General features: G+C 42.0%; 2 protein-coding genes across 2 annotated transcripts; both read left to right on the top strand.

Moving 5' to 3' along the window:
• Positions 1-313: 313 nt before the first annotated feature.
• LOC116050316 (odorant receptor 131-2-like) lies at positions 314-3,977 on the top strand. The gene is made up of 4 exons (XM_031300293.1): positions 314-459; positions 1,336-1,476; positions 2,045-2,312; positions 3,567-3,977. Exons 1-4 carry the CDS (start codon positions 314-316, stop codon positions 3,975-3,977), a joined length of 966 nt encoding a protein of 321 aa, XP_031156153.1.
• A 527-nt stretch (positions 3,978-4,504) lies between these two features.
• Positions 4,505-19,128, top strand: LOC116050315 (matrilin-4-like). Its single transcript, XM_031300292.2, has 8 exons — positions 4,505-4,585; positions 6,866-6,941; positions 11,640-11,737; positions 13,611-13,742; positions 14,248-14,431; positions 14,531-14,683; positions 16,191-16,295; positions 17,389-19,128. The coding sequence occupies exons 1-8, from the start codon at positions 4,505-4,507 to the stop codon at positions 17,445-17,447; spliced, it is 888 nt and encodes a 295-aa protein (XP_031156152.1). The 3' UTR covers positions 17,448-19,128.
• Positions 19,129-20,769: the final 1,641 nt, after the last annotated feature.

Genomic DNA, 20,769 nt, shown 5'->3' with positions numbered 1-20,769 from the left:
ATGATCTTTTGTTTCATAACCACATTTTCAGACACTGTGACGATTCAACTGTGAGATTGGCAGTCGAATCAGGCTCCTTAGATCAATCAAATAGTCGACTAAACGGGGTCTCTCCTAAAAGATATACGTCTGAATATAAATGTATATAAGACACATGCAATGATCATGTCATGCAACTGCTGAATTTGGATACAGACACCTTTTTTTGGGCCAATTCAGGCACTGGAACCAAACCTTAACTGAAACACTGCTTGGGAACCTTTTTTTGTTCTTGATGTGTGTATTTTGTCTCCAGTACAGGACGAGGTGCGGCATGAACTCAACCAGTCTTCGGGACAGCGTGAACGTCGCTTTCACAAAGCTCTTCATCACCTTTTCTCTCGGCTTTGTCATCAACTGCATCAACGGAGCGTTTGTCTACACCTACTTTAAGAGCCAGGTCTTCCAGCTAGACCCCAGGTGAAGGACAGCTGGGATTTCTGTCTATGAGCTGTTCTTAATATTTGAGGATGGTTGCAGTACCCTAATTCAGCAGTTGAATGACATGATCATCACGTATCTAGTAGATTTATATTCATGCATATATCTTGTAGGGGAGACCCTTGTATGAGCTACAATCCGGTCGTTTCGATCTAAGGAGCCTGATCGTCGCAGTGTCGGGAAATGTTGTTGGTTATGAAACAAAAGATCATTCCATTCGGCTAGGGCTGCGATTAACAATTATTTTCGTTGTCAATTAATCTGTGGATTATTTTCTGGATTAATGGATTACTTGTTTGGTCTAAAAAATGTCAGAAAATGGTAAAAAAAAAATGTGGATCAGTGTTCCCAGTCCCAAAGCCCAAGATGACGTCATAAAATGTCTTGTTTTGTCCACAACTCAAAGATATTCAGTTTACTGTCACAGAGAAGAAACTACAAGATATTCACATTTAACAAGCTGCAATCAGAGAATATTTACCTGTTTTTTAATAAAGAAATTACTCAAACCGATTAATTGATTATCAAAATAGTTGGCGATTAATTTATTGGTTGACAACTCATCGATTCATCTGTTAATCAATTGTAGCGATATGCAGGTGCTGAATGTCTGATTTTACATAGAGTTGCTGTTTAAAATTAATTGATGTTTCCCATCAAATCATGATGTATAGCCTATTTTAGTATAAATATTAGCCTGTTAATAATACTGTTAATAACAATTAGAAGTAAGGGTACTCATGTGGACAAAAATCAAAAGGGCCAGTACTCAGTATTGGCCCTTTACAGGCAGTGATTACAATAAAAATGATGAGATTTGACACAAATACTGTCCCTCCTCTAACTCGTCTGCAGGTATGTGCTGTACATCCATCTGGTGATAAATGACATGATAATGCTGACACTTTCTGTGGCGCTGCAAATCATGACCTATGCCATTTCCATGACATTCGCTCCCTGTTGCATCATGATGCTCCTGTCAGTCACCACCAACAAGTAAGTTTTTACGTTGTACTGATGCATAATGAGAGACAAGTTTGAACTTAATAAAATGATCACAGTTTGACACCAATGCATTTTCATCAACGGCTTTGTATAATATTGTAGGAAAACTTATGCACAACAATTTGTATGGTATCGTACGAAATTGGCAACGTGATGACCTGTCACGTGAAAGTTAAGTTTAGCCGTCTTTACAGTTAAATTTAGCAGAAAAAAAGGTGACTGTGAGTCGGGTACAGAGCGCATGAGCTGTCCGTCGTTTCAGAGGCCGTTGCAGTTGAGTTGAGCCGACAAAAGGTCACCGTCATGGGCGATGAGTGTTAAGTTTAGGCACCAAAACGACTAGTTAAGATTAGAAAAAAAATTGTGGTTTGGAGTAAAACACCGATCCCCTTAAGTAGTACTCCTGGGACACAAACACCCATGGGTGAAAGTCTTTTCTTTTCCCCTTAATTTCTTCCGGAACATGAACTCTGCTCCCCCGTGTTGAAAGGGCTGTGTTTTCACATACAGCAGCAAATCCCACACTAATGAAATATGTGTTTGTGATTGTCTTCTTCAGGAACAGCCCTCTGACCCTGGCCGGCATGGCAGTAGAGCGTTACATTGCTGTGTGTCGACCTCTTCATCACGTCCAGATCTGCACTCTGCAGCGAGCCTACGCCCTCATCGCACTGATCTGGCTCATTTCCTTCATGCCCTGCCTTACAGATATCATCGTTGTCCTTGCCACCGAGCCCCTTTCTGTCTTCTCAAGTACCGTCGTCACCTGTTACCCTAACTACGTGTACACAACGCCATACCACAAGGCACAAAGTGTGGTTGTACAGGTGAAATATTCAACAAGTCTTCTCCCCTCTAATGAAACAAGACTGAAAAACGCTCCCAGAGGTTGGTTGTTCAAGCAGCAATTACAATTTATATTTAGATTTATAGTGGCCGTGCCCTCTAGCGGCCCTAGTAGTTATGACAGGAGCAAAGCAGGAAGTAAGGTGACCAAGTATAAGAGCGCCAAATTTTTCGCGTAATGGGTCACACAAACACATTACTTTCACCTGGGAGAGCGAGGTTCGAGTCCCGTTTAAAAATAAATTAAAAAAACAAAACAATCACAATTGTCTCGGGCGGTGCTAAGCGCCGAGTGGAGCCCCGGTGCTGCTACAAAATAGCCTCTGGAAGGAACTTGTTTTGGTGGAATGTGTGTACGTTCAAAATTTGTTTTATTCATGCAACAGAAAACTCAGATTGGACAGATAGTCTAGCTAGCTGTCTGGATTTACCCTGCAGAGATCTGAGGAGCAGTTAACCATAGTCCTCATGAATCCACCAGATTTTAAAATTACAACACAAACAAAGCGGAAGGCAATGGGAAATCCGAAAACGAACATCCGAAAAGAGTGACATCCAGCGGAATTTCCGGCAGAAGTAGAGCAATGTGAAGTGAAACATCCTGGATATATACTACCTGTGTAGTAACCTTCAGGAAGTGAAGTAACTTCTGATTTAAAACCAAACCACGATCTTTTGCTGAACTTAACTAAGCAGTTTTGGTGCCAAACAAAAAGACGTGACTGATGTTCTCTGGTTTAGATATGAGGACGTATTTCCTGCCAGCACTGGGGGCGCTACTTTATAAAACGCTGTGGGTCATCTTAGAGGGTAGGAACAAACAACCCATATCGTCGTATGGTTTGGAGGACTTTTTGAGTTTGGGTTAAAATCAGACATTCACTTCCAGCATGCACGTGATGCAAAATGTGACGTAGGTCCGTTTGTTCTGTTGAGTTATACTTACATACTTATACTTTGTCACCTTACTTCCTGCTTTGCTCCTGTCATAATTAAAACAGCCACTAGACGGCGCTGCCACTATAAACATAAATTGAGTCGTTATTGAACAACTTCAACGACCTATGTGGTCTTTTTTTTGGGAAGGACAGAATTTTGAAGAACAAATATTGATTGTTAATTTGTTAATTTTCTTTCTTAAATCATCCATTTCTGTTTTTCTTTTCATTCCCTGGTTTTCGTGACTTTACTGATGTCAAGTGGCAGATTAAAGTGTCTTTACGTCTTACCCCCAGGTCCTTCTGTTGTCCTTCGTCTTCCTGACTGTGATCATCACCTACCTGAAAGTCCTCTGTGTTGCTCGGGCAGCTTCTGGTTCAAACCAGGCCGCGGCCAGAAACGCCCACAACACCATCATGCTGCACGGAGTCCAGCTCCTCATCTGCATGTTGTCATACATCTCTCCGTTCATCACCCTCATTTTAATCACTGGTTGGCCCCATGAAAAAAGTAATATCATGTATACCCTCTTCCTGTTTACCAATGTGTTTCCACGTCTGCTCAGTCCGCTCATCTATGGCGTCAGAGACCAGAAGTTCAGCCGCCACCTGAGGTTGCACTTCAGCTGTAAACGCTGCACTTCTGTAGAAAAGAGGGTGAAGCTGAGAGTGGGACCCCGGAGAAGATCCAAACAGGTGTTACACTGAATGGCTTCAAGGGGCATCATATTCTCATGGACAAGCTTGTATGATATCGTGCAAAAAACTCATGCATAATGGCATGTATGAAATCCCCTAAAAATTAGGTGACCACCGGCCAGTTACATGAGTTAAATTTTGCTGAGAAAGCTTACTGGGAGCCCGTAAGATGAAGGTCCTTTGAGGGGCCGTGGCAGTTGAGTTCCGCCGACAAAAAGTGAGCATCATGCAGCAACGACAGTTAACTTTAGACACCAAAATGACTAGTTAAGATTGGAACAAAGATTGTGGTTTGGATAAAAACACTACCAACACGTGTTTCCTTGGTGAAAGTCTTTTGTTTTCCCAGAGACACGAACTCTGCTCCCCGGCTTGAAAGTTCTATGTTTTATGACCCAAACATCCACTCCGACCTCCTCCCTACGAGGATCTTCACGCTCTTAAGGCCCTGACACACCAAGCCGATCGTCGGCCCTCGGTCCTAGTTTGGCTGACAGCGGCCAACCGTCGGCCTACTTTGTGCGGTGTGTCCCGCAATGTCGCCAAGCGTCGGCCTTCGTATGCCTTTGTTTGGCCGATTCAACACGTTGACTCTGCATCTGCGGCACATAAGAGCTGTCAAAACTAGTCAAAAATTACATTTGAATGTTCCTTCTAAAAGACACACAGGTTCAAATGATTGAAATTACTATTTTTGCACATTATGTCCATAAGATGGCAAATGTACAACGAGATATAAATAACTACTTGTCAGTTCCCCGCGGGGAAAATAAGTATTGAACATTTTTCTCAGTAAAGATATTTCTAATGGGGCTATTGGCATGAAATTTTCACCAGATGTCAGTAACATCCCAAGTAATCCACACATACAAAGATATCAAAATAAATAAGTCCATAAATTAAGTTGTGTGTAATAAAGTGAAATGGTCATTGGCCATTTATGAGGTTACACCTGGCAGTTAGTTTCCACCACATGGAACATGTGTTTATTGTCTCTGTGTCTGCAGACATGGACCCAGTGGCCGTTTTTGGCACGGGCGAAGCGGGCAGCCGCCCGGGGAGCATTTTTTTATGACTCATGGGGGGCGGCACGAGCACTTAAAAAAAAAAAAATCCTCGAAGCGGTTTTCTACTGTATTATCTATCATTTCACCGTGTAGGGAATTGGCAAATTTGCGCCCCTGCTTGCTGAGAAGGTATTTTTTATTTAATTCACCTTATTTTAACATTCAACAACTCTGTTAACAAACAGAGCACTTATCTTACATATCTCACAGTTTGCTTTGGCAATGTTGTTGTCATCAACTTTATAATACCTCCAGACCGCAGACATACTCGCACTTCCCGCTTCAAACTGCTTCCGTGTTCTACTTTGCCGGCATTTAACCAATAGCGTCTCTGCAACAAAGTGATGTCATGCCGCACGCGTTGCTGTTTCTGTGTGGAGTCAAAAGGGTCTAACTCTGTGCCACCGCATAACTATAGATGTGTTAAAAAAATAATGAGAATATATATACATATATATCAGAGTCCTGATCGGAAGGTAACGTCCGATTCCGATCGAGTCTGAAACCACGTGATCGGGCCCGATTTCCGATCACGTGATCGGATCTGGACATCCTAATTTTTTGACTACTTTTTTTTTTAAAGGGCATGCGCCCATGAGCATTCAATAGGGGAGCAGATTTCATACAATAACATCATTGATGATTTTGCATCAAGAAGGGCCAGAAAGGTCAGGTTTTAGTTTTAGTTTGTGTTTTCTGTTCTTAGTGCTATAGTGTAACAGTTAGATTCTCTTTAGTGTGTTTTCACATTTGTGTGATGAAGGATTTGTGCTATTTAGAATAGGCCTATTTATTCTATATTCTATTTGTATATTATTCTTAATATTTTATTTATATTATTGTTGCTCTCTGCTATTGTTACAATTTTTATATATCTGATTGTATATATTTTTTGCACATTTATTTATATATATAATGACAACATAAGTGAAAGAGAAAATTATATTTCTCAATTGCACAGAGCTTTCATTAGAACATTTGAAAAACACACTTAAGAGAATCCAGTTATTTAACTATTGCAATTACAACAGGAAACACACTTTTGAAGTTGCACAATCTCCACCTTCAACATTTTCAAAAGACAAGGAACACAATTCTGCACAAAATATGACAGTATAAGTTCCCAACGGGTCCCGACGGGTCCCGACGGTACCCGACGGGCCGGGCCGGGTTCGGACAGATATATAGAAATTATGGTCGGGTTCGGGTCGGGCTCGGTCACATCAGCGCGATAAGGCATTTGCTGTAAAATGGTGCTGTGGCTCCTTTAAGAGAGCTCAGTGTGTGTGTAAAGTGGGCAGAAGAGAGATAGAGAAAGAGGAAGCAGACGTGTAGATGTGACTGGAGCAGAGTTGGTGGAATAAGTTGAAGTTTTGTACCCAGTGTGTGTGGTGTCCGAGATAAACTCCAGACTGAAAGCCAAGTTCATTCATCTGCTCTCCAGAAACGGGATTTTGACCAACGTTATAAAATGAATAACGTCGGCCCTTGAGGTAACGAGTCTCCCCTGGTTTTCTGATCACGGTCGGAAAAGAAGCAATCAGGAAAGGTTAACACATTAAACATTTTAAATTAAACAGCTTATTAACGTACCCTTGTTGCCCCGTGTGCGCTGATGCGCTCATCTGTTGACATTTCTGAATGCCTTCCTACAGCTGCTTAATAAAAGCGGGCTTTCCACACAAACAAACGTAGGTGTGTCATTAATATGAGAAAAAATGAGTCGGGCTCGGACACAAATTTCTTAATGCCTGTAGGGCTCGGGCCGGGTTCAGTCACGGCTCTGTCGGACGCGGGCCGGGTTCGGACGGAAAAATTCGGCCCGATCAGACCTCTACTCTAGGATTGTACTACTGTATCTGTCCGGAGGGACAGCTGCTGCAGGAGGACGGCAAGAGCTGCGGCAGTAAGTCAACTCTCTGATTGATGATCTGTGTTACAGAAAATCATCTGTCGCTGAGGTACAAACCCAGCATGGGCATAACAGGACAGGTTCAGTGTTCTTCAACGCAGACCCGATTATAAGACTGATTACTCAGATTCATAAAACACAGCTTGCAGCGGTGGCCAATCATGTAACCGGCAATCAGTCAGTGTGTTTTCAGGCGGTGTGAGAGTCCCCTGCAGGAAACAGGAAACATCCCTGCCTCTACTGCTGCCACAAGAAATTCTCAAAACACCAAACCCAAGCAGTGAACTGCCTGGGAGTTTGTGGAACAGCTGATTGTTTACTCAGTCCCACCATCTCTTTTCTTTTTCTCTTACTCCAACGTGATATCATAACTTCACGTAAACATACATGCCACTTTCTTAAACCAAGTGGTGTGTTGTCTGTACGTATTTTGAGCTATCCGCGTGTATGTCTACGCCGTCTACAGCACGTTGCATTTTGACCTTTCATACTACTCGCTACGGCGTAAATTGACACACAATTGCAAGGTAATGTAAGTCAATGGAGCCAAAACGGCATTGATAAACACGCTACAAAGCAATTATGCGTCCTGATAACACACCAAAATGGCATACGAATTGGCGTGTCATACATAAGCCACTTAATGAGATCAGTCTGCTTTCTCCGTGAAATTAAACTGCCTTCAAGTGCGGTCGGAAATGTCAAGATCTATAAACTATCTATTTTTCTGGTCTGAACGAGGCCTTTAGAGTAAGAAAAGAAGTAAGATGAAATAAATGTGTGTGCGAAAATAAACCAAATGATCCCAAAAGATGGGATGTTCTTTTGCAGTAGCTCAGTCCGTAGGGAGTTGGGTTGGGAAACGGAGGGTCGCTGATTTAAGTCCCGGTATGGACCGAAGTACGGAGTGTGGACTGGTAGCTGGAGAGATGCCAATTCACCTCGTGGGCACTGCCAAGGTGCTCTTGAGCAAGGTACCATAGTTATCCAGTAAGGTCTACTAGTGAGTATGATGAAGACCACTCAACCCTGTCATATAAATAGATTAAAGAGTTGAAGAGGATGCATGTCTGTGAATTAATATCACTGTAGTCCAAGACATCAACATGTAGCCCACTATTTATGTCATGAATTCCGCCTCCTGAGTTCATTTTTTGCCTCAGTTTCTGTTTTTCGCCTGCGAGTCTGTTTTCTGGGAGTTCCTGAACGCACCCTGTCTTTTTGCCTGGTGACGAAGCAAGGCGGGAGAATCTCTGCAAAATAGCCTCGGGAAGGAACTTGTTTTGGTGGAACATGTACGTTCAAAAGTTGATTTAGTCGTGCAACAAAAAACTCAGATTGGACAGATAGTCTGGCTAGCTGTCTGGATTTACCCTGCAGAGATCTGAGGAGTAGTCATAAATCCACCGGAGGCACAAAGAAAGCAGCAGGTAACGGACTTTCCAGCAGCACCGGAGCAATCCCGGAAGTAAAACGTTGTCGATATGGACTACTTTTACTAAAATATGTCTTTGCCACAGTCTCTTGTTATTAATCGGCCGAAATATTCACAAATACCGCATCCGTGATAAGCTAATGTCAAAAAGGAGATGCTGACAGCCGACTCCAAACGATGACTACCATCATCTTCAGCTATGCCTCAGAAAGATTTGGTCAGGTAGAGAAGGGAAAAACCAAGCCCACCTCCTACACCATGAACCGCAGGGCTACCAGGATACATCACCTGCGTCAGGAGATTCACACCCTCAAGAAACAGTACGAAAGCTACTGCTGAGGAGAGGCAACCAATACCAGAGCTGCAAAACATCCTGCGGAAGAAGCTGATGATCATCCGCAGAGCAGAGTGGCACCAGAGACGGGGAAGAGAGAGAGTCAGGAAGCGAGCGGCCTTCATCGCCAATCCCTTCGGCTTCACAAAACAACTGCTTGGGGACAAGCGCAGTGGCCGGCTTGAGTGCTCAAAAGATGAAGTGAATCGCTTCCTCCAGGATACAGTGAGCGATTCAATGAGAGAGCAAGAGTTGGAGCCCAACAAAGCGCTCATCAGCCCCGCTCCCCCAACAACAGAGTTCAACCTGAGGGAGCCAAGTTTGAGGGATGTTGAGGAGATCATCAAGGCAGCTCGCTCAGGATCTACTCCAGGCCCCAGTGGAGTACCTTATTTGGTCTACAAGCGCTGCCCAGAGCTTCTCCGGCACCTGTGGAAGATCTTGAAGGTGATTTGGCGAAGAGGAAGAGTTGCTGACCAGTGGAGATGGGCGGAGGGAGTGTGGATCCCCAAAGAGGAGAACTCGAAAAACATCAACCAGTTTCGAACTATTTCACTATTGAGTGTTGAAGGGAAGGTGTTTTTCAGCATTGTGTCACGAAGACTGACAGAGTTTCTCCTCAAGAACAACTACATCGACCCCTCAGTGCAGAAGGGGGGATTCCTGGAGCTCCTGGCTGCTTGGAACACACTGGTGTAGTTACACAGCTCATCAGAGAGGCCCATGAGAACAGAGGTGACTTAGTTGTCTTGTGGTTGGACCTGGCCAACGCCTATGGGTCCATACCGCACAAACTGGTCGAGCTCGCTCTACACCTCCATCATGTTCCCAGTAAGATCAAGGACCTGATCCTGGATTACTACAATAATTTCAGGATGCGGGTCACTTCTGGGTCAGGAACATCAGACTGGCATCGCATTGGGAAAGGAATAATAACAGGCTGTACCATATCTGTTATTCTTTTTGCTCTTGCCATGAACATGGTGGTCAAGTCAGCCGAGGTGGAATGCAGAGGGCCCTTAACCAAGTCAGGCGTACGACAGCCCCCTATAAGAGCCTATATGGATGACCTTACCATCACAACAACATCGGTCCCAGGGAGCAGGTGGATCCTACAAGGACTTGACAGACTCATCACCTGGGCAAGGATGAGTTTTAAGCCCTCCAAGTCAAGGTCCATGGCGCTGAAGAGGGGGAAAGTGATTGACAAGTTCTGTTTTTCCATCACAGGAACTGTCATCCCAATCATCACAGAGCAACCTGTCAAGAGTTTGGGGAAGCTCTTTGACTCCAGCCTGAAAGACTCTGTCGCCATCCAGAAGTTCAATAAAGAACTTGGAGAGCTTGGCTCACCAAGGTTGACAAGTCCGGTCTGCCTGGTAGATTTAAAGCCTGGATCTACCAGCATTCCATCCTGCCCCGAGTCCTGTGGCCCCTGCTGGTCTATGTAGTCCCAATGACAACAGTTGAGTCCCTAGAAAGGAAGATCAGTGGCTTTCTTCGGAAGTGGCTGGGCCTTCCACGCAGTCTTACCAGCGCTGCACTGTATGGGACAAGTAACATCCTGCAGCTGCCCTTCAGCAGCCTCACTGAAGAATTCATGGTGGTACGCACCAGAGAAGTCCTACAGTACAGGGACTCCAGGGACTGTAAGGTGTCATCAGCCAGCATTGAGGTGAGGACGGGAAGGAAATGGAAGGCTGGGAAAGCAGTGGAGGTGGCAGAGTCACGCCTCAGACAAAAGGCATTGGTGGGCACCGTGGCGACAGGCAGAGTGGGTTTGGGCTATTTCCCAAAGATGCTGGTCAGCCAGGCTCGTGGCAAAGAAAGACACCATCTACTCCAGGATGAGATTCGAGCAGGCGTGGAGGAAGAACGAGTGAGCAGGACTGTGGGACTCCGGCAGCAGGGGGCGTGGACAAGGTGGGAGAGTACACTGCAGCGTAGGATCACTTGGGCAAACATCTTACAGGCAGATTTCCATCGGGTCCCTTTCCTGGTACAAGCTGTCTACGATGCCCTGCCAAGTCCAGCTAACCTCCATGTCTGGGGGAAGAGTGAGACACCTTCCTGCCTTCTTTGCTCTGGAAGAGGCTCTTTAGAACATCTCCTCAGCAGTTGCCCGAAGGCTCTGGCTGATGGTCGCTATCGTTGGCGCCACGACCAGGTGCTTAAGGCAATTGCTGAGAGCTTAGCCTCAGCCATCAACACCAGCAAACACCATCATGCTCCAAAGAAGGCAGTCCCCTTCATCAAAGCTGGAGAGAAACCCCGGGTACGCTCACAATTAACAACAGGCCTCCTCCACAAAGCCTCTGACTGGCTGGTGCAGGTCGACCTGGAAAAACAGCTGAGGTTCCCTCAGCATATTGCAACAACAAGACTCCGTCCAGACATGATAGTTACCTCCGAGGCTTCAAAACATCTGATCATGCTGGAACTTACGGTGCCCTGGGAAGAGCGTATTGAGGAAGCCAATGAGAGGAAACGTGCTAAGTACCAGGAACTGGTGGAGGAGTGCAGGGAGAGAGGCTGGAAAACCTTCTATGAGCCTATAGAAGTCGGCTGCAGAGGCTTTGCAGGACGTTCACTTTGCAAAGTCCTCAGTCGTTTGGGCGTGACAGGGGCGGCCAAGTCGGGGCTTGATCAACCCCGGCTGGGTCGCCTGGGCGAGGGTGTATGATGTTGCGAGACCCAAAACACCCAATGATCCCAGGATACATCACTGAGGATGCGTCCCAGTGCATCCATGAGATGTTTCTTGCATATGTCCTGTAGATTTATCAGTCCATCTTTTTTTTTTTTTTAATCGGGCTGTACAAAATAAAAAAGACCTGTGAATTCTCAAGACAAACATTGAGAATTAGAACATAAGGACTATGTATGTTGTTAGTATTCCTTCTCATCTCTCTCTCTCCTTCAGCCTGCAAGTCGGCCAACATCGACTTGGTGCTTCTGATCGACGGCTCCAAGAGTGTCCGACCCCAAAACTTTGAGCTGGTCAAAAAGCTTGTTAACCAGGTGAGGCATGTTTTCCATACTTTATAAACAACCACAGTATTTTCCTGTCAGAATGTATTACACTTTACCTAAAACAGAATATAATTTAACTATTTAAAATCTAAAATTATATATAAATATTTATATAAATTAAATGTATATATATATATATATATATATATATATATATATATATCAAAGCAAGCAATCTGATTGATCGTAGCTGTGATATAATAACCAAATAAAGACAGGGCGCATTTAAGCTCAGTCTAGTCTATAGAACGACTATGATTCGAATTCCTTTGCACAATAAAGCCGGGAAGCCATTCATCTGAAAACACACCAACATGACACAGAGCTGGTTTAAAATCGGCAAAGTATCCCGCTGGATGTGGACTCTACAGTATATTTAAAATATTTTCACCGCTTTACCTTGCTGTCAGACAGCCATTTATGTCATTCAATACCAAATTATAATGCCTAAGGAGTCTCACCAGCATCAGTGAGCCAAGCAGCATGCTTCTACCGAGATTTAATAATGCTGCTGACTGGCAGGAAAAACTACGTCGCACACGGGAGACGGGGCTCATGTGTGGGTGTTGTTGTATTTTAAGAGGCTGGACTACAGTGTGTGTGTCACATAGGTCAAAAGAAGCTGAAAAAAAACATATTTGTAAAGTAAAGCTATGTTCACACTTGGCGAATTTTTTAAGCTGCCAGCGTCTGTTTAACATTATAATCCTGTGGAGTAAACCGTGTTTTCAAAAACGTCCTGAGCGCTTTTTTAAACGTCACAGCCGACTTTTTTGTTGCAGCTTGAGCGTCTTTTTGAAGTTGAAAAAAGTTTAACTTTTCTGAAAAAAAAACGCCCTACGTCAAGTGCTTTTTTGACAGCCGACCAACGACAAGTGGAGTAGCCAGACCTGTTGTTTCCATAACAACAACAAAAAATGGAGTCGGAGCACAGCGAGTTATACGGTATGAGCGGGTTCTCCCTCGACAGGGAACTGGCTTTGTTTTATGTAATTTTAGCAGCACCACTCTCTCTCTCTCTGTTCTTTCTCTAGCTCGCTCCACCGCTTAGTTTTACCTAATGTTAGTACCGCTCCACATAGCGCTCTAGCTAGGCTACTGTAGCAGTAGCTGTTGTTATAGCAACAAAAGACGCTTTCGGCTGCTTTTTGGAATAAAAACGCAGCAAGCTTTTTGTTTCACTACAAAAGCGCCTTAGTCAGTTTCCTGTCAAAAAAGATGTGTGAACATAGCCTAATGTTGTTAAAAAAATTGGTGTCGAAAAAGTAGCATATATGTATTGGTATCACAAATGGTATCGGAAATCTTTAAACAATACCCAGCCCTATCGATCGGTTAGTCTGCTTGTGTAGTTATGTGACTTTTTTTTTAGGGTTGCACAAAAGAGGTTTTGCGTCAGACCAAACGACGCCCCTTAGCTGTGATACAATCACAACATACCATGGCCTGTCATGAGCTATTGCTTATTAAATATCTGCAAGAATACCCAATTCCTACACAGAATAGGTGTATGGATGAATCCACAGCCAGTTAATCTGAACACAGGTTGATCTGCGACACCGGCAAAACAGCAGCTGTTGGTTTACAGCTAACAGCTGATCAAGCTGTTTCCTGTGCCAATTAAGTTGTACGCTTACATGACCTTACTTGACCTGTAAGCTGTGCATCAGTTTACAGGTCCCAAAACAAGGACATGAAACTGTGTAACAAGCAATGAGTCAACATATCAGTAACAAAAGCACAAAATCTGCAGAACTGTGCTTGAAAATCACAATTTCTTTATTTAAAAATAATAATAAACACAAACTTAACAATAGAAGCTCACTAATAGAGTACCTGTCTCTTGTGTCACCTCCTTCAGGTTGTGGACTCTCTGGACGTGTCTGCTCATGGCACCAGGGTCGGTCTGGTTCAGTACTCTAGCCGGGTCCGGACAGAGTTCCCCCTCAACATGTACCACACTGCTGAAGAGATCAAAGCTGCAGTCATGAAGGTAGAGTTGTTGGCTTTCTGTCTCTTTCAAACAAACAACAAATTATCTTCAATGTCATGTTTTAATACCATATGCATAAACTATGTGCTATCAAGTATTCCTGAAATGAAGCCAACGAGTCAGCTTCATTAACTAAATTTAAAGTTGGAACAGGAGCGGGCCTACATTCATTTTGTAACAAGTAGCTCAATCTTGTTATAACTAAGAAATCTCCTAAAAAAAAATGGTCGCCATCGTTGTTTCATTGGAATATTACACAAGAGGGTTTGATTTAACGTCATTTTTGGCACGACAGTAATGCTTACGGACCTTGGCGCAAGGTCTAGCCGCATCGAAGTGAAAGGGAAGCGAAGCACAATATTGCTTAATCATAATATGCATCATTCCTACACAGACTTTTATTTCATGGCCGTCCAACAAGAACAGTTCCTCAGTCTATTTTGAAGTCATAGTAAAAGAAGTGCCAACACTTGGGACTTGAACTGTTGTTACTGTCCTCGTCTAGGTTAACTACATGGAGAAAGGCACTATGACAGGTCGGGCCCTGAAACACATGCTGGAGAACAGCTTCTTAGAGTCAGAGGGCGCTCGTCCTTCCAGCCGCAACATCCCCCGAATCAGACTGGTCTTCACAGACGGACGCTCGCAGGACGACATCACAGAGTATGCCAAGAAGGCCAAAGAAGCCGGTAAGACTCAACTGCCGTGAGGGTCTAACCACATCTACAGTAATTCTCTTATTCCAGTTCCTGGCTGCGCAATAATGCTGACATGAAATGTGTACACAGGTATCACCATGTACGCCGTGGGCGTGGGAAAAGCTGTGGAAGATGAGCTTTGTGTGATTGCATCTGAGCCTCAGGAGAAACATTTCTATTACACCACCGACTTCACTGTCATCAGCAACATCACTGAGAACCTCAAACTCAACGTCTGCCCAGGTACAAGACTCAAGATCCAAACGCAGTGTACAATGCATAGGGCCGTATCACACCTAAAAGTCTGAACCAAGGTCCAGACCAAAGTTCATGTTTTTGTTACGTTGTATACATTTGACTTGGTAAATTTTGGTTTCACACTGCAGTTATGCAAACTAAAAAACTATACATGAAATGACTATGTCCTGTCGTCACACAGTACGTGAGCCGCATCTCCCGATACTGAAAAACTGAAATCACCACATTACAATAACATTATTGGCTACGTGACCGCGGTGCTATCCGTGTCACGTCCTGCCTCCTGCACCCAGACGCCACCCCCTCGACTTAACCAAACGAAGTATTCCAGTATGTGAGAATGTGTCTGACACGGACAATCTCCTGTTGTGTGCTAACGTGTGAGAAAGGGAAACAAGATAATGTCAATGACCTGACTCACCTTACATTGTCCAAATTTTATATTAGAAAACAGCTTTGGTCGTACTGGAAAATTAGTTGTAAAGTAACACGTTTGTTTAGTAAAAAAAAAAAAAGTACCAATGGACGAAGTGGATTAATTCACTTTTGTGCAGCTCTCTCCCCTTTCATGTATTCAGCTGTCCTATGAAAATAAAGGCCTAAAATGCCCCAAAAATATAAATATAAGATTATGTTCAGCATAAAGTTACATTCAAAAGATCACATGTAAAAGCAGTCCCAGTGTAAGCTGACAAGTCACTGTAATGATGTTTTTTGGCTCCATCTGCTGACAGAAGTACATGATGACAGCTGGAAAAACCAAAACACTCACTTAAAGAAATAAATACCCAAAGAACAAAGGTCAAACACAAGAAACGTAATAAAATAAAGGTAGTTTTTTTTTGTTTTTACTTGTTGCCTTAATGTGTGAACATTTTAAGGTGGTCCAAAGGGACACTAAAGCTAAATAATTCACAAACTGCTGAAGTGCAGTTTAAACTGCAGCAATGCATTATGTTTTATGATCATCAGTTTCTTCTTTAATAAACAAATAACTGCATCTTAAAAACAAAATGTGTTGAATGAAACACACTTAAGCAAAACCAGAAAACCCAAGACGTTATAAATTTGGTATTTCCCCATTATTTATATAAGTGTATATATAAGTGTTGGCGAGTTTCACTCGGATATTCTGTCCAATACACCAGCGAGTGTTTAAACATTTTAGTGACATTTGTTTACAATGTTTGGTGCGTTTGACAAAGTGCAGTGTGAACACAAACCGAAACCAAATTAAAAATGCAACAATGTTGCAACTTCACACCCGAGTCGCATTAGAATTTAACATTTATTTATTCTCTGGTATGATTAATACGGACTATGTATTGTATGTTGTGATTGAATGTGCCTGACCACAAACGAAATTCCCTCACGGGAAAAATAAAGTTCTTTTGATTTGATTTGATTGAGTCTCCCGAACTACAGGTGTGAAAGTGACCTAAAAGTGAAATTGTTTGTCTGTCTGTAACCATCTTTCTTTGTGTCTTTGCAGAGGAGAGTCAGGGGGAGATCGAGGTGAAGGACCCGTGTGCCTGCGAGAGTCTGGTGGAGTTCCAGCAGGCCACCATGAGCAGCCTGGAGCAGCTCACACAGAAACATATCCTTTAAAAATAAAACGTCTTTGTCCAAGCACCAAGGAACCAAAACACTGATTATTTAATATTCTTTAGAAGCCTCAGTGACAGGCAAGTTTCTAATTTGGATCGGTGGTAAGAAACTGGTGGTAGTTCAAAACAGGAACAAACAGATAAAGTTACCAATGACTAAGACAGGAAATACATTTCTCTGTGCAACATTTGATTCACTGGTAATATAATAATGGAAAGATAATGGATATTACAGTTGTGGAACTATGGCTTAAGCTACATCGTCCTTTTGACTGATTTGACGTCTATTGGCAAACATATACCTTACATCAGTCCCAAATTCTTCACCACAACTGTTCCAGGTCTCGCCTATACACTATATATAAAGATGGACGACACGTCTTCACTTCCTCCCACTGTACAAAAGTGAAGCCAAAATCTCCCAGATACGGGCGCTGCCATCTTGTAATTTTGTAGCCAGAGTCTGCGCAGTAGTGATTGTGCAGTGGAGACGCGGTATCGAAGTCCCGGCCATACACCTGCCCGACCAATTGCAACTCAATCACAGCTGTCAATCATGATGTTTCAGCCCGTTTCTATAGCATTAAGTAACTAATAAAAACCAAACTGGTCAGAAAATAGACTTGACCAAACCGTGTGATCAGAACTATCTAAAATGACGGAAACCATCTTTGGGAAAAATTGATTTGACGTGTACTTTGATATTTTTTAGTTCAGTCCATGTCCCATCTGCTAACATGGAGGAGGGCGGGGCTTATGACCTATACTGCAGCCAGCCACCAGGGGATGATCCAGGTGTTTTGGCTTCACTTATACACTCTATGCATCAACCCCTCCTGCCATGTAACAAACAAATATGGGAACATTTAAACAATAAGGCCACTGATATTTTTGCTCTTGTCTAATTGTCAACAAAGAACAATGACTGCATCTACTAACAAGTATTATGTGTGTATGAAAGCCTGATGTATCTTCTTCCTCTGACTCTCGCATGATCTTGTGATATCACGAGAATCCAGCTGCCGTGCAAGGTACACTGTTTAACACGTGCATGTCATTATTATTCCTTAATCAGCTGTCTACTATCTGGGATGACTACTCGTCTGGAGAAGCTGGAGAACCAGCTTCTCTCCAGGAAGTGAGGAAGTGATCTTCATCACAGTGAGCGGACGGGATGCCACAGGGAAAAAGAAAGAATAACAGAGTGAGGAAGAGGAGGGCACATCAGAAACCTTCCCAATCAATGGACAAAACCAAAGTGTCTTTTCACAAAGCCTTTGTAGCCTTCAGTCGGCTCGTTGCTCTTCACCTTTATGAGGATGTCATGTATCTGAAAGCTTGTGATATAGAATCATATTTCTGGTATCGATGTAAATTACCTAATTTGTACACTTTGTTTAAAAGAATACAAAATACAACAAACACTACATCCACTTTCCCACCCATCACTGGGCAAAACAACTTTAAACAAATGCCTTCATAAAACAGATTACATTTCCAAGTTTCCCCAGGACATCTGTTAATGAGTAATTTCGGTATTTTCCAACATGGATCCTATTTTCCCATGCATTGCTGTATAAGTGGCTGATGTGAACAAACATCTTTGAAATTGGTCCGGTATTGAGCAAGAACGCTGTAACCGGCCGCCACAAACTGGAATGTAATCAAATACGTAGGGCAAATGTGAATCGGCAATTTCAGTTCACTAAAAGTTCTGTTTTTGCCACCGACAGGCTCCGATTATTATTCTAAGTGTCTGACAACATTATGGAGAGGATCCCTACAGAGATAGACCTTTTTGTTAAAGAATAAGATCCTTTTTGATTAAGCAGAAACAGCCTAGAAATCGCTATTGCCAAACTCACCAGACTTCATTTAAATAATCAATACTTTTAGCCTGTATAGAGCCAACACATTTATACATGTAATTAGGTAAATTAAGGGGTTTAGTTTCAATCAAACCTGAGTGGTAACTGTTGGAACATTTATAAGATGAACCAAGACGGCTTTTGATAGTTTTATTTTGTTTCTGTTGACTTTGAATGAAGTGTGTTTTTTACGACATCAGTCACTTAGACACAAAAACAGAAGTAAATAGGGTTGAGAAAATACCAAATTTACCCTTTAACTTTTGGGATTTGTGTGTACCTACATAAAGGATAAACAGTTACACACACAAATGGGACTGCAGGCATGTTGGCTATCTTTGTAAACTCGATGTAATCAATGTACTGTAGATATTAGACACAAGCACAAAAAAAATAATAGTGAAAACACAAGTTTTCATCACGCTCAGTATTCATTCGCTGCCACGCACCATTCTTCTGTTAGTGCCGTTTATACTTGATCTGTTTTGTACGGTTTGTTAAATGTGATGTATTTATAGCAGATTGTTTGTTTGCTTTTCTACTACTACAGTAGAATAGCAATTTAGAGAAAAGAGATTTTATAAAAAGAAGTGTTGTTACCACTCCCAATATTAAATTGGTTCGGGTCATGTTCATACCAAATCATTACTTGTTTCCCCGTCTAAACTAGTTTTGAAACTCTAAACTAGTTTGGATAACAGGTCTGAGGACTGATGAAGAGGAAAGTGGTTTAGATTTAAAACAAAAAGGGAAGCTAAGAAGTTTCAAGTATCACTGTTCACTAAAGCTGTGGTCTGTTGTTGACAGAGAAAATGTGATGAACCAGATATGACAGGAACCAGTATTTTACTCAAAATAAATATGGTCTCACATTTGTTAATCAAATTTGTTCTCTACTCTGCACTTTCTAGATGTTGTCTTACAGTGCCCTAAACATGTCTCAGTATTATTAATAGCAACAAAAGTGGTTCAAATTAGATTATTTTGTCTATCTTTGCCCTAAAGTGGTCTGTTGACATTATTTAGTTACTTCAGACTAACGGAGAATGAGAGGTCTCACAGGGCACTGTATGTAAATTAATGACCAACATAACTTTGGTAGATTGTCTGTCTCTCTCTTGTAGTTTTGTATAAAAACAAAAGACCACCACAAATGTATACCCCTTTATATTTGAATGCCTGTATGTTTTGTATATTATTACCTTTTTGTATTTTCTCGGATGATGTATTACAGCACAGAAGGCAATAAAAGAACTTTTCACTTTTGAGTGTTGTCTTGGGGAAGGAAGTCTTCATTTCAGGTTTCATTTTTCACTTGACAATTCAATATTTGTTTTAAAGGCGAGACACTACATGTGAATAAAGTAAAAACTAAACTTCCCTAGTTGATTACTGACATTACAACAATTATTTTGTTTTTATTACAAGTTTTCTGAAAATTATAAATCAGGCTATACATTATATCTAAATAAAGTCCTGTGTAAAAAGCTTCAGAATATAGATGGCAATGAAAGTGAAAGGTCTGGTGTCTGTAAGTGCTACTGAAGTGGAGATTTCCGGCTCAGAGTCATAACCTTTAAAAGATATGAATTGTAAAATTTCATCTACAGGCGCAAATATGCAAAGTGTAGTAAAATAAACACAGTTTATTTTACACATTTACAGTGCTGCTCATGAGTTTTAGGAACCCATGCTAAAGTTGACTAAAAAAATTATCTTTTGGAAATTGATGCCTTAATTAAAAAAACTAGGAAAAATCCAACCTTTAAGGATACCAGTTTTCTTTGTGAATGAATAATGTATCGTAAAAAAATAAATGTTCCTCATTAAAATACAGGGGGCATAAGTATAGACACCCCTATGTTAAATTCCCATAGAAGCAGGCAGATTTATTTTTTAAAGGCCAGTTATTTCATGGATCCAGGATACTATGCATCCTGATAAAGTGCCTTTGGAATTAAAATAGCCCCACATAATCACATACCCTTCACTATACCTAGAGATTGGCATGGTTTTATTTCAGTTAGCCTAATATCTGGTTTGATTTGCATTGAGAGATGATTTTATGGAAAGTACCCCATGCCAATCTCTAGGTATGGTGAAGGGTATGTGATGATGTGGGGCTATTTTAATTCCAAAGGCCAAGGGAACTTTATCAGGATGCATAGTATCCTGGATCCTTGAAATAACTGGCCTTTAAAATTAAAAATCTGCTTGCCTCTATGGGAATTTAACATAGGGGTGTCTATACTTATGCCCCCTGTATTTTAGGGAGGAACATTTATTTATTTTACGATACATTATCCATTCACAAAGAAAATTTGTGTCCTTAAAGGTTGGATTTTTCCTAATTTCTTTAATTAAGGCATTAAGATCAATTTCCAAAAAATTATTTTTTAATACTCTTTTTAGTAAACTTTAGCATGGTTTCCTTAACTCATGAGCAGCACTGTAAATGTGTATATTGGTTGTTTTCTTTACACTAGTCTGAAACAAGTGCCTGGCCTTAAGGCAACGTGTTTGTGGATGTTTTGCATCTCTTTCAGTTACATTTTGTGGGTAAATCAGTTCGCTGAGGAGCTGCTGTTGGTTGAAA

This window comes from Sander lucioperca, chromosome 6 (assembly GCF_008315115.2).
Source record: "Sander lucioperca isolate FBNREF2018 chromosome 6, SLUC_FBN_1.2, whole genome shotgun sequence".
Taxonomy (NCBI): domain Eukaryota; kingdom Metazoa; phylum Chordata; class Actinopteri; order Perciformes; family Percidae; genus Sander; species Sander lucioperca.
The sequence above is the reverse complement of the archived record's forward strand: the minus strand, read 5'-3'. Positions and strand labels throughout refer to the sequence as shown.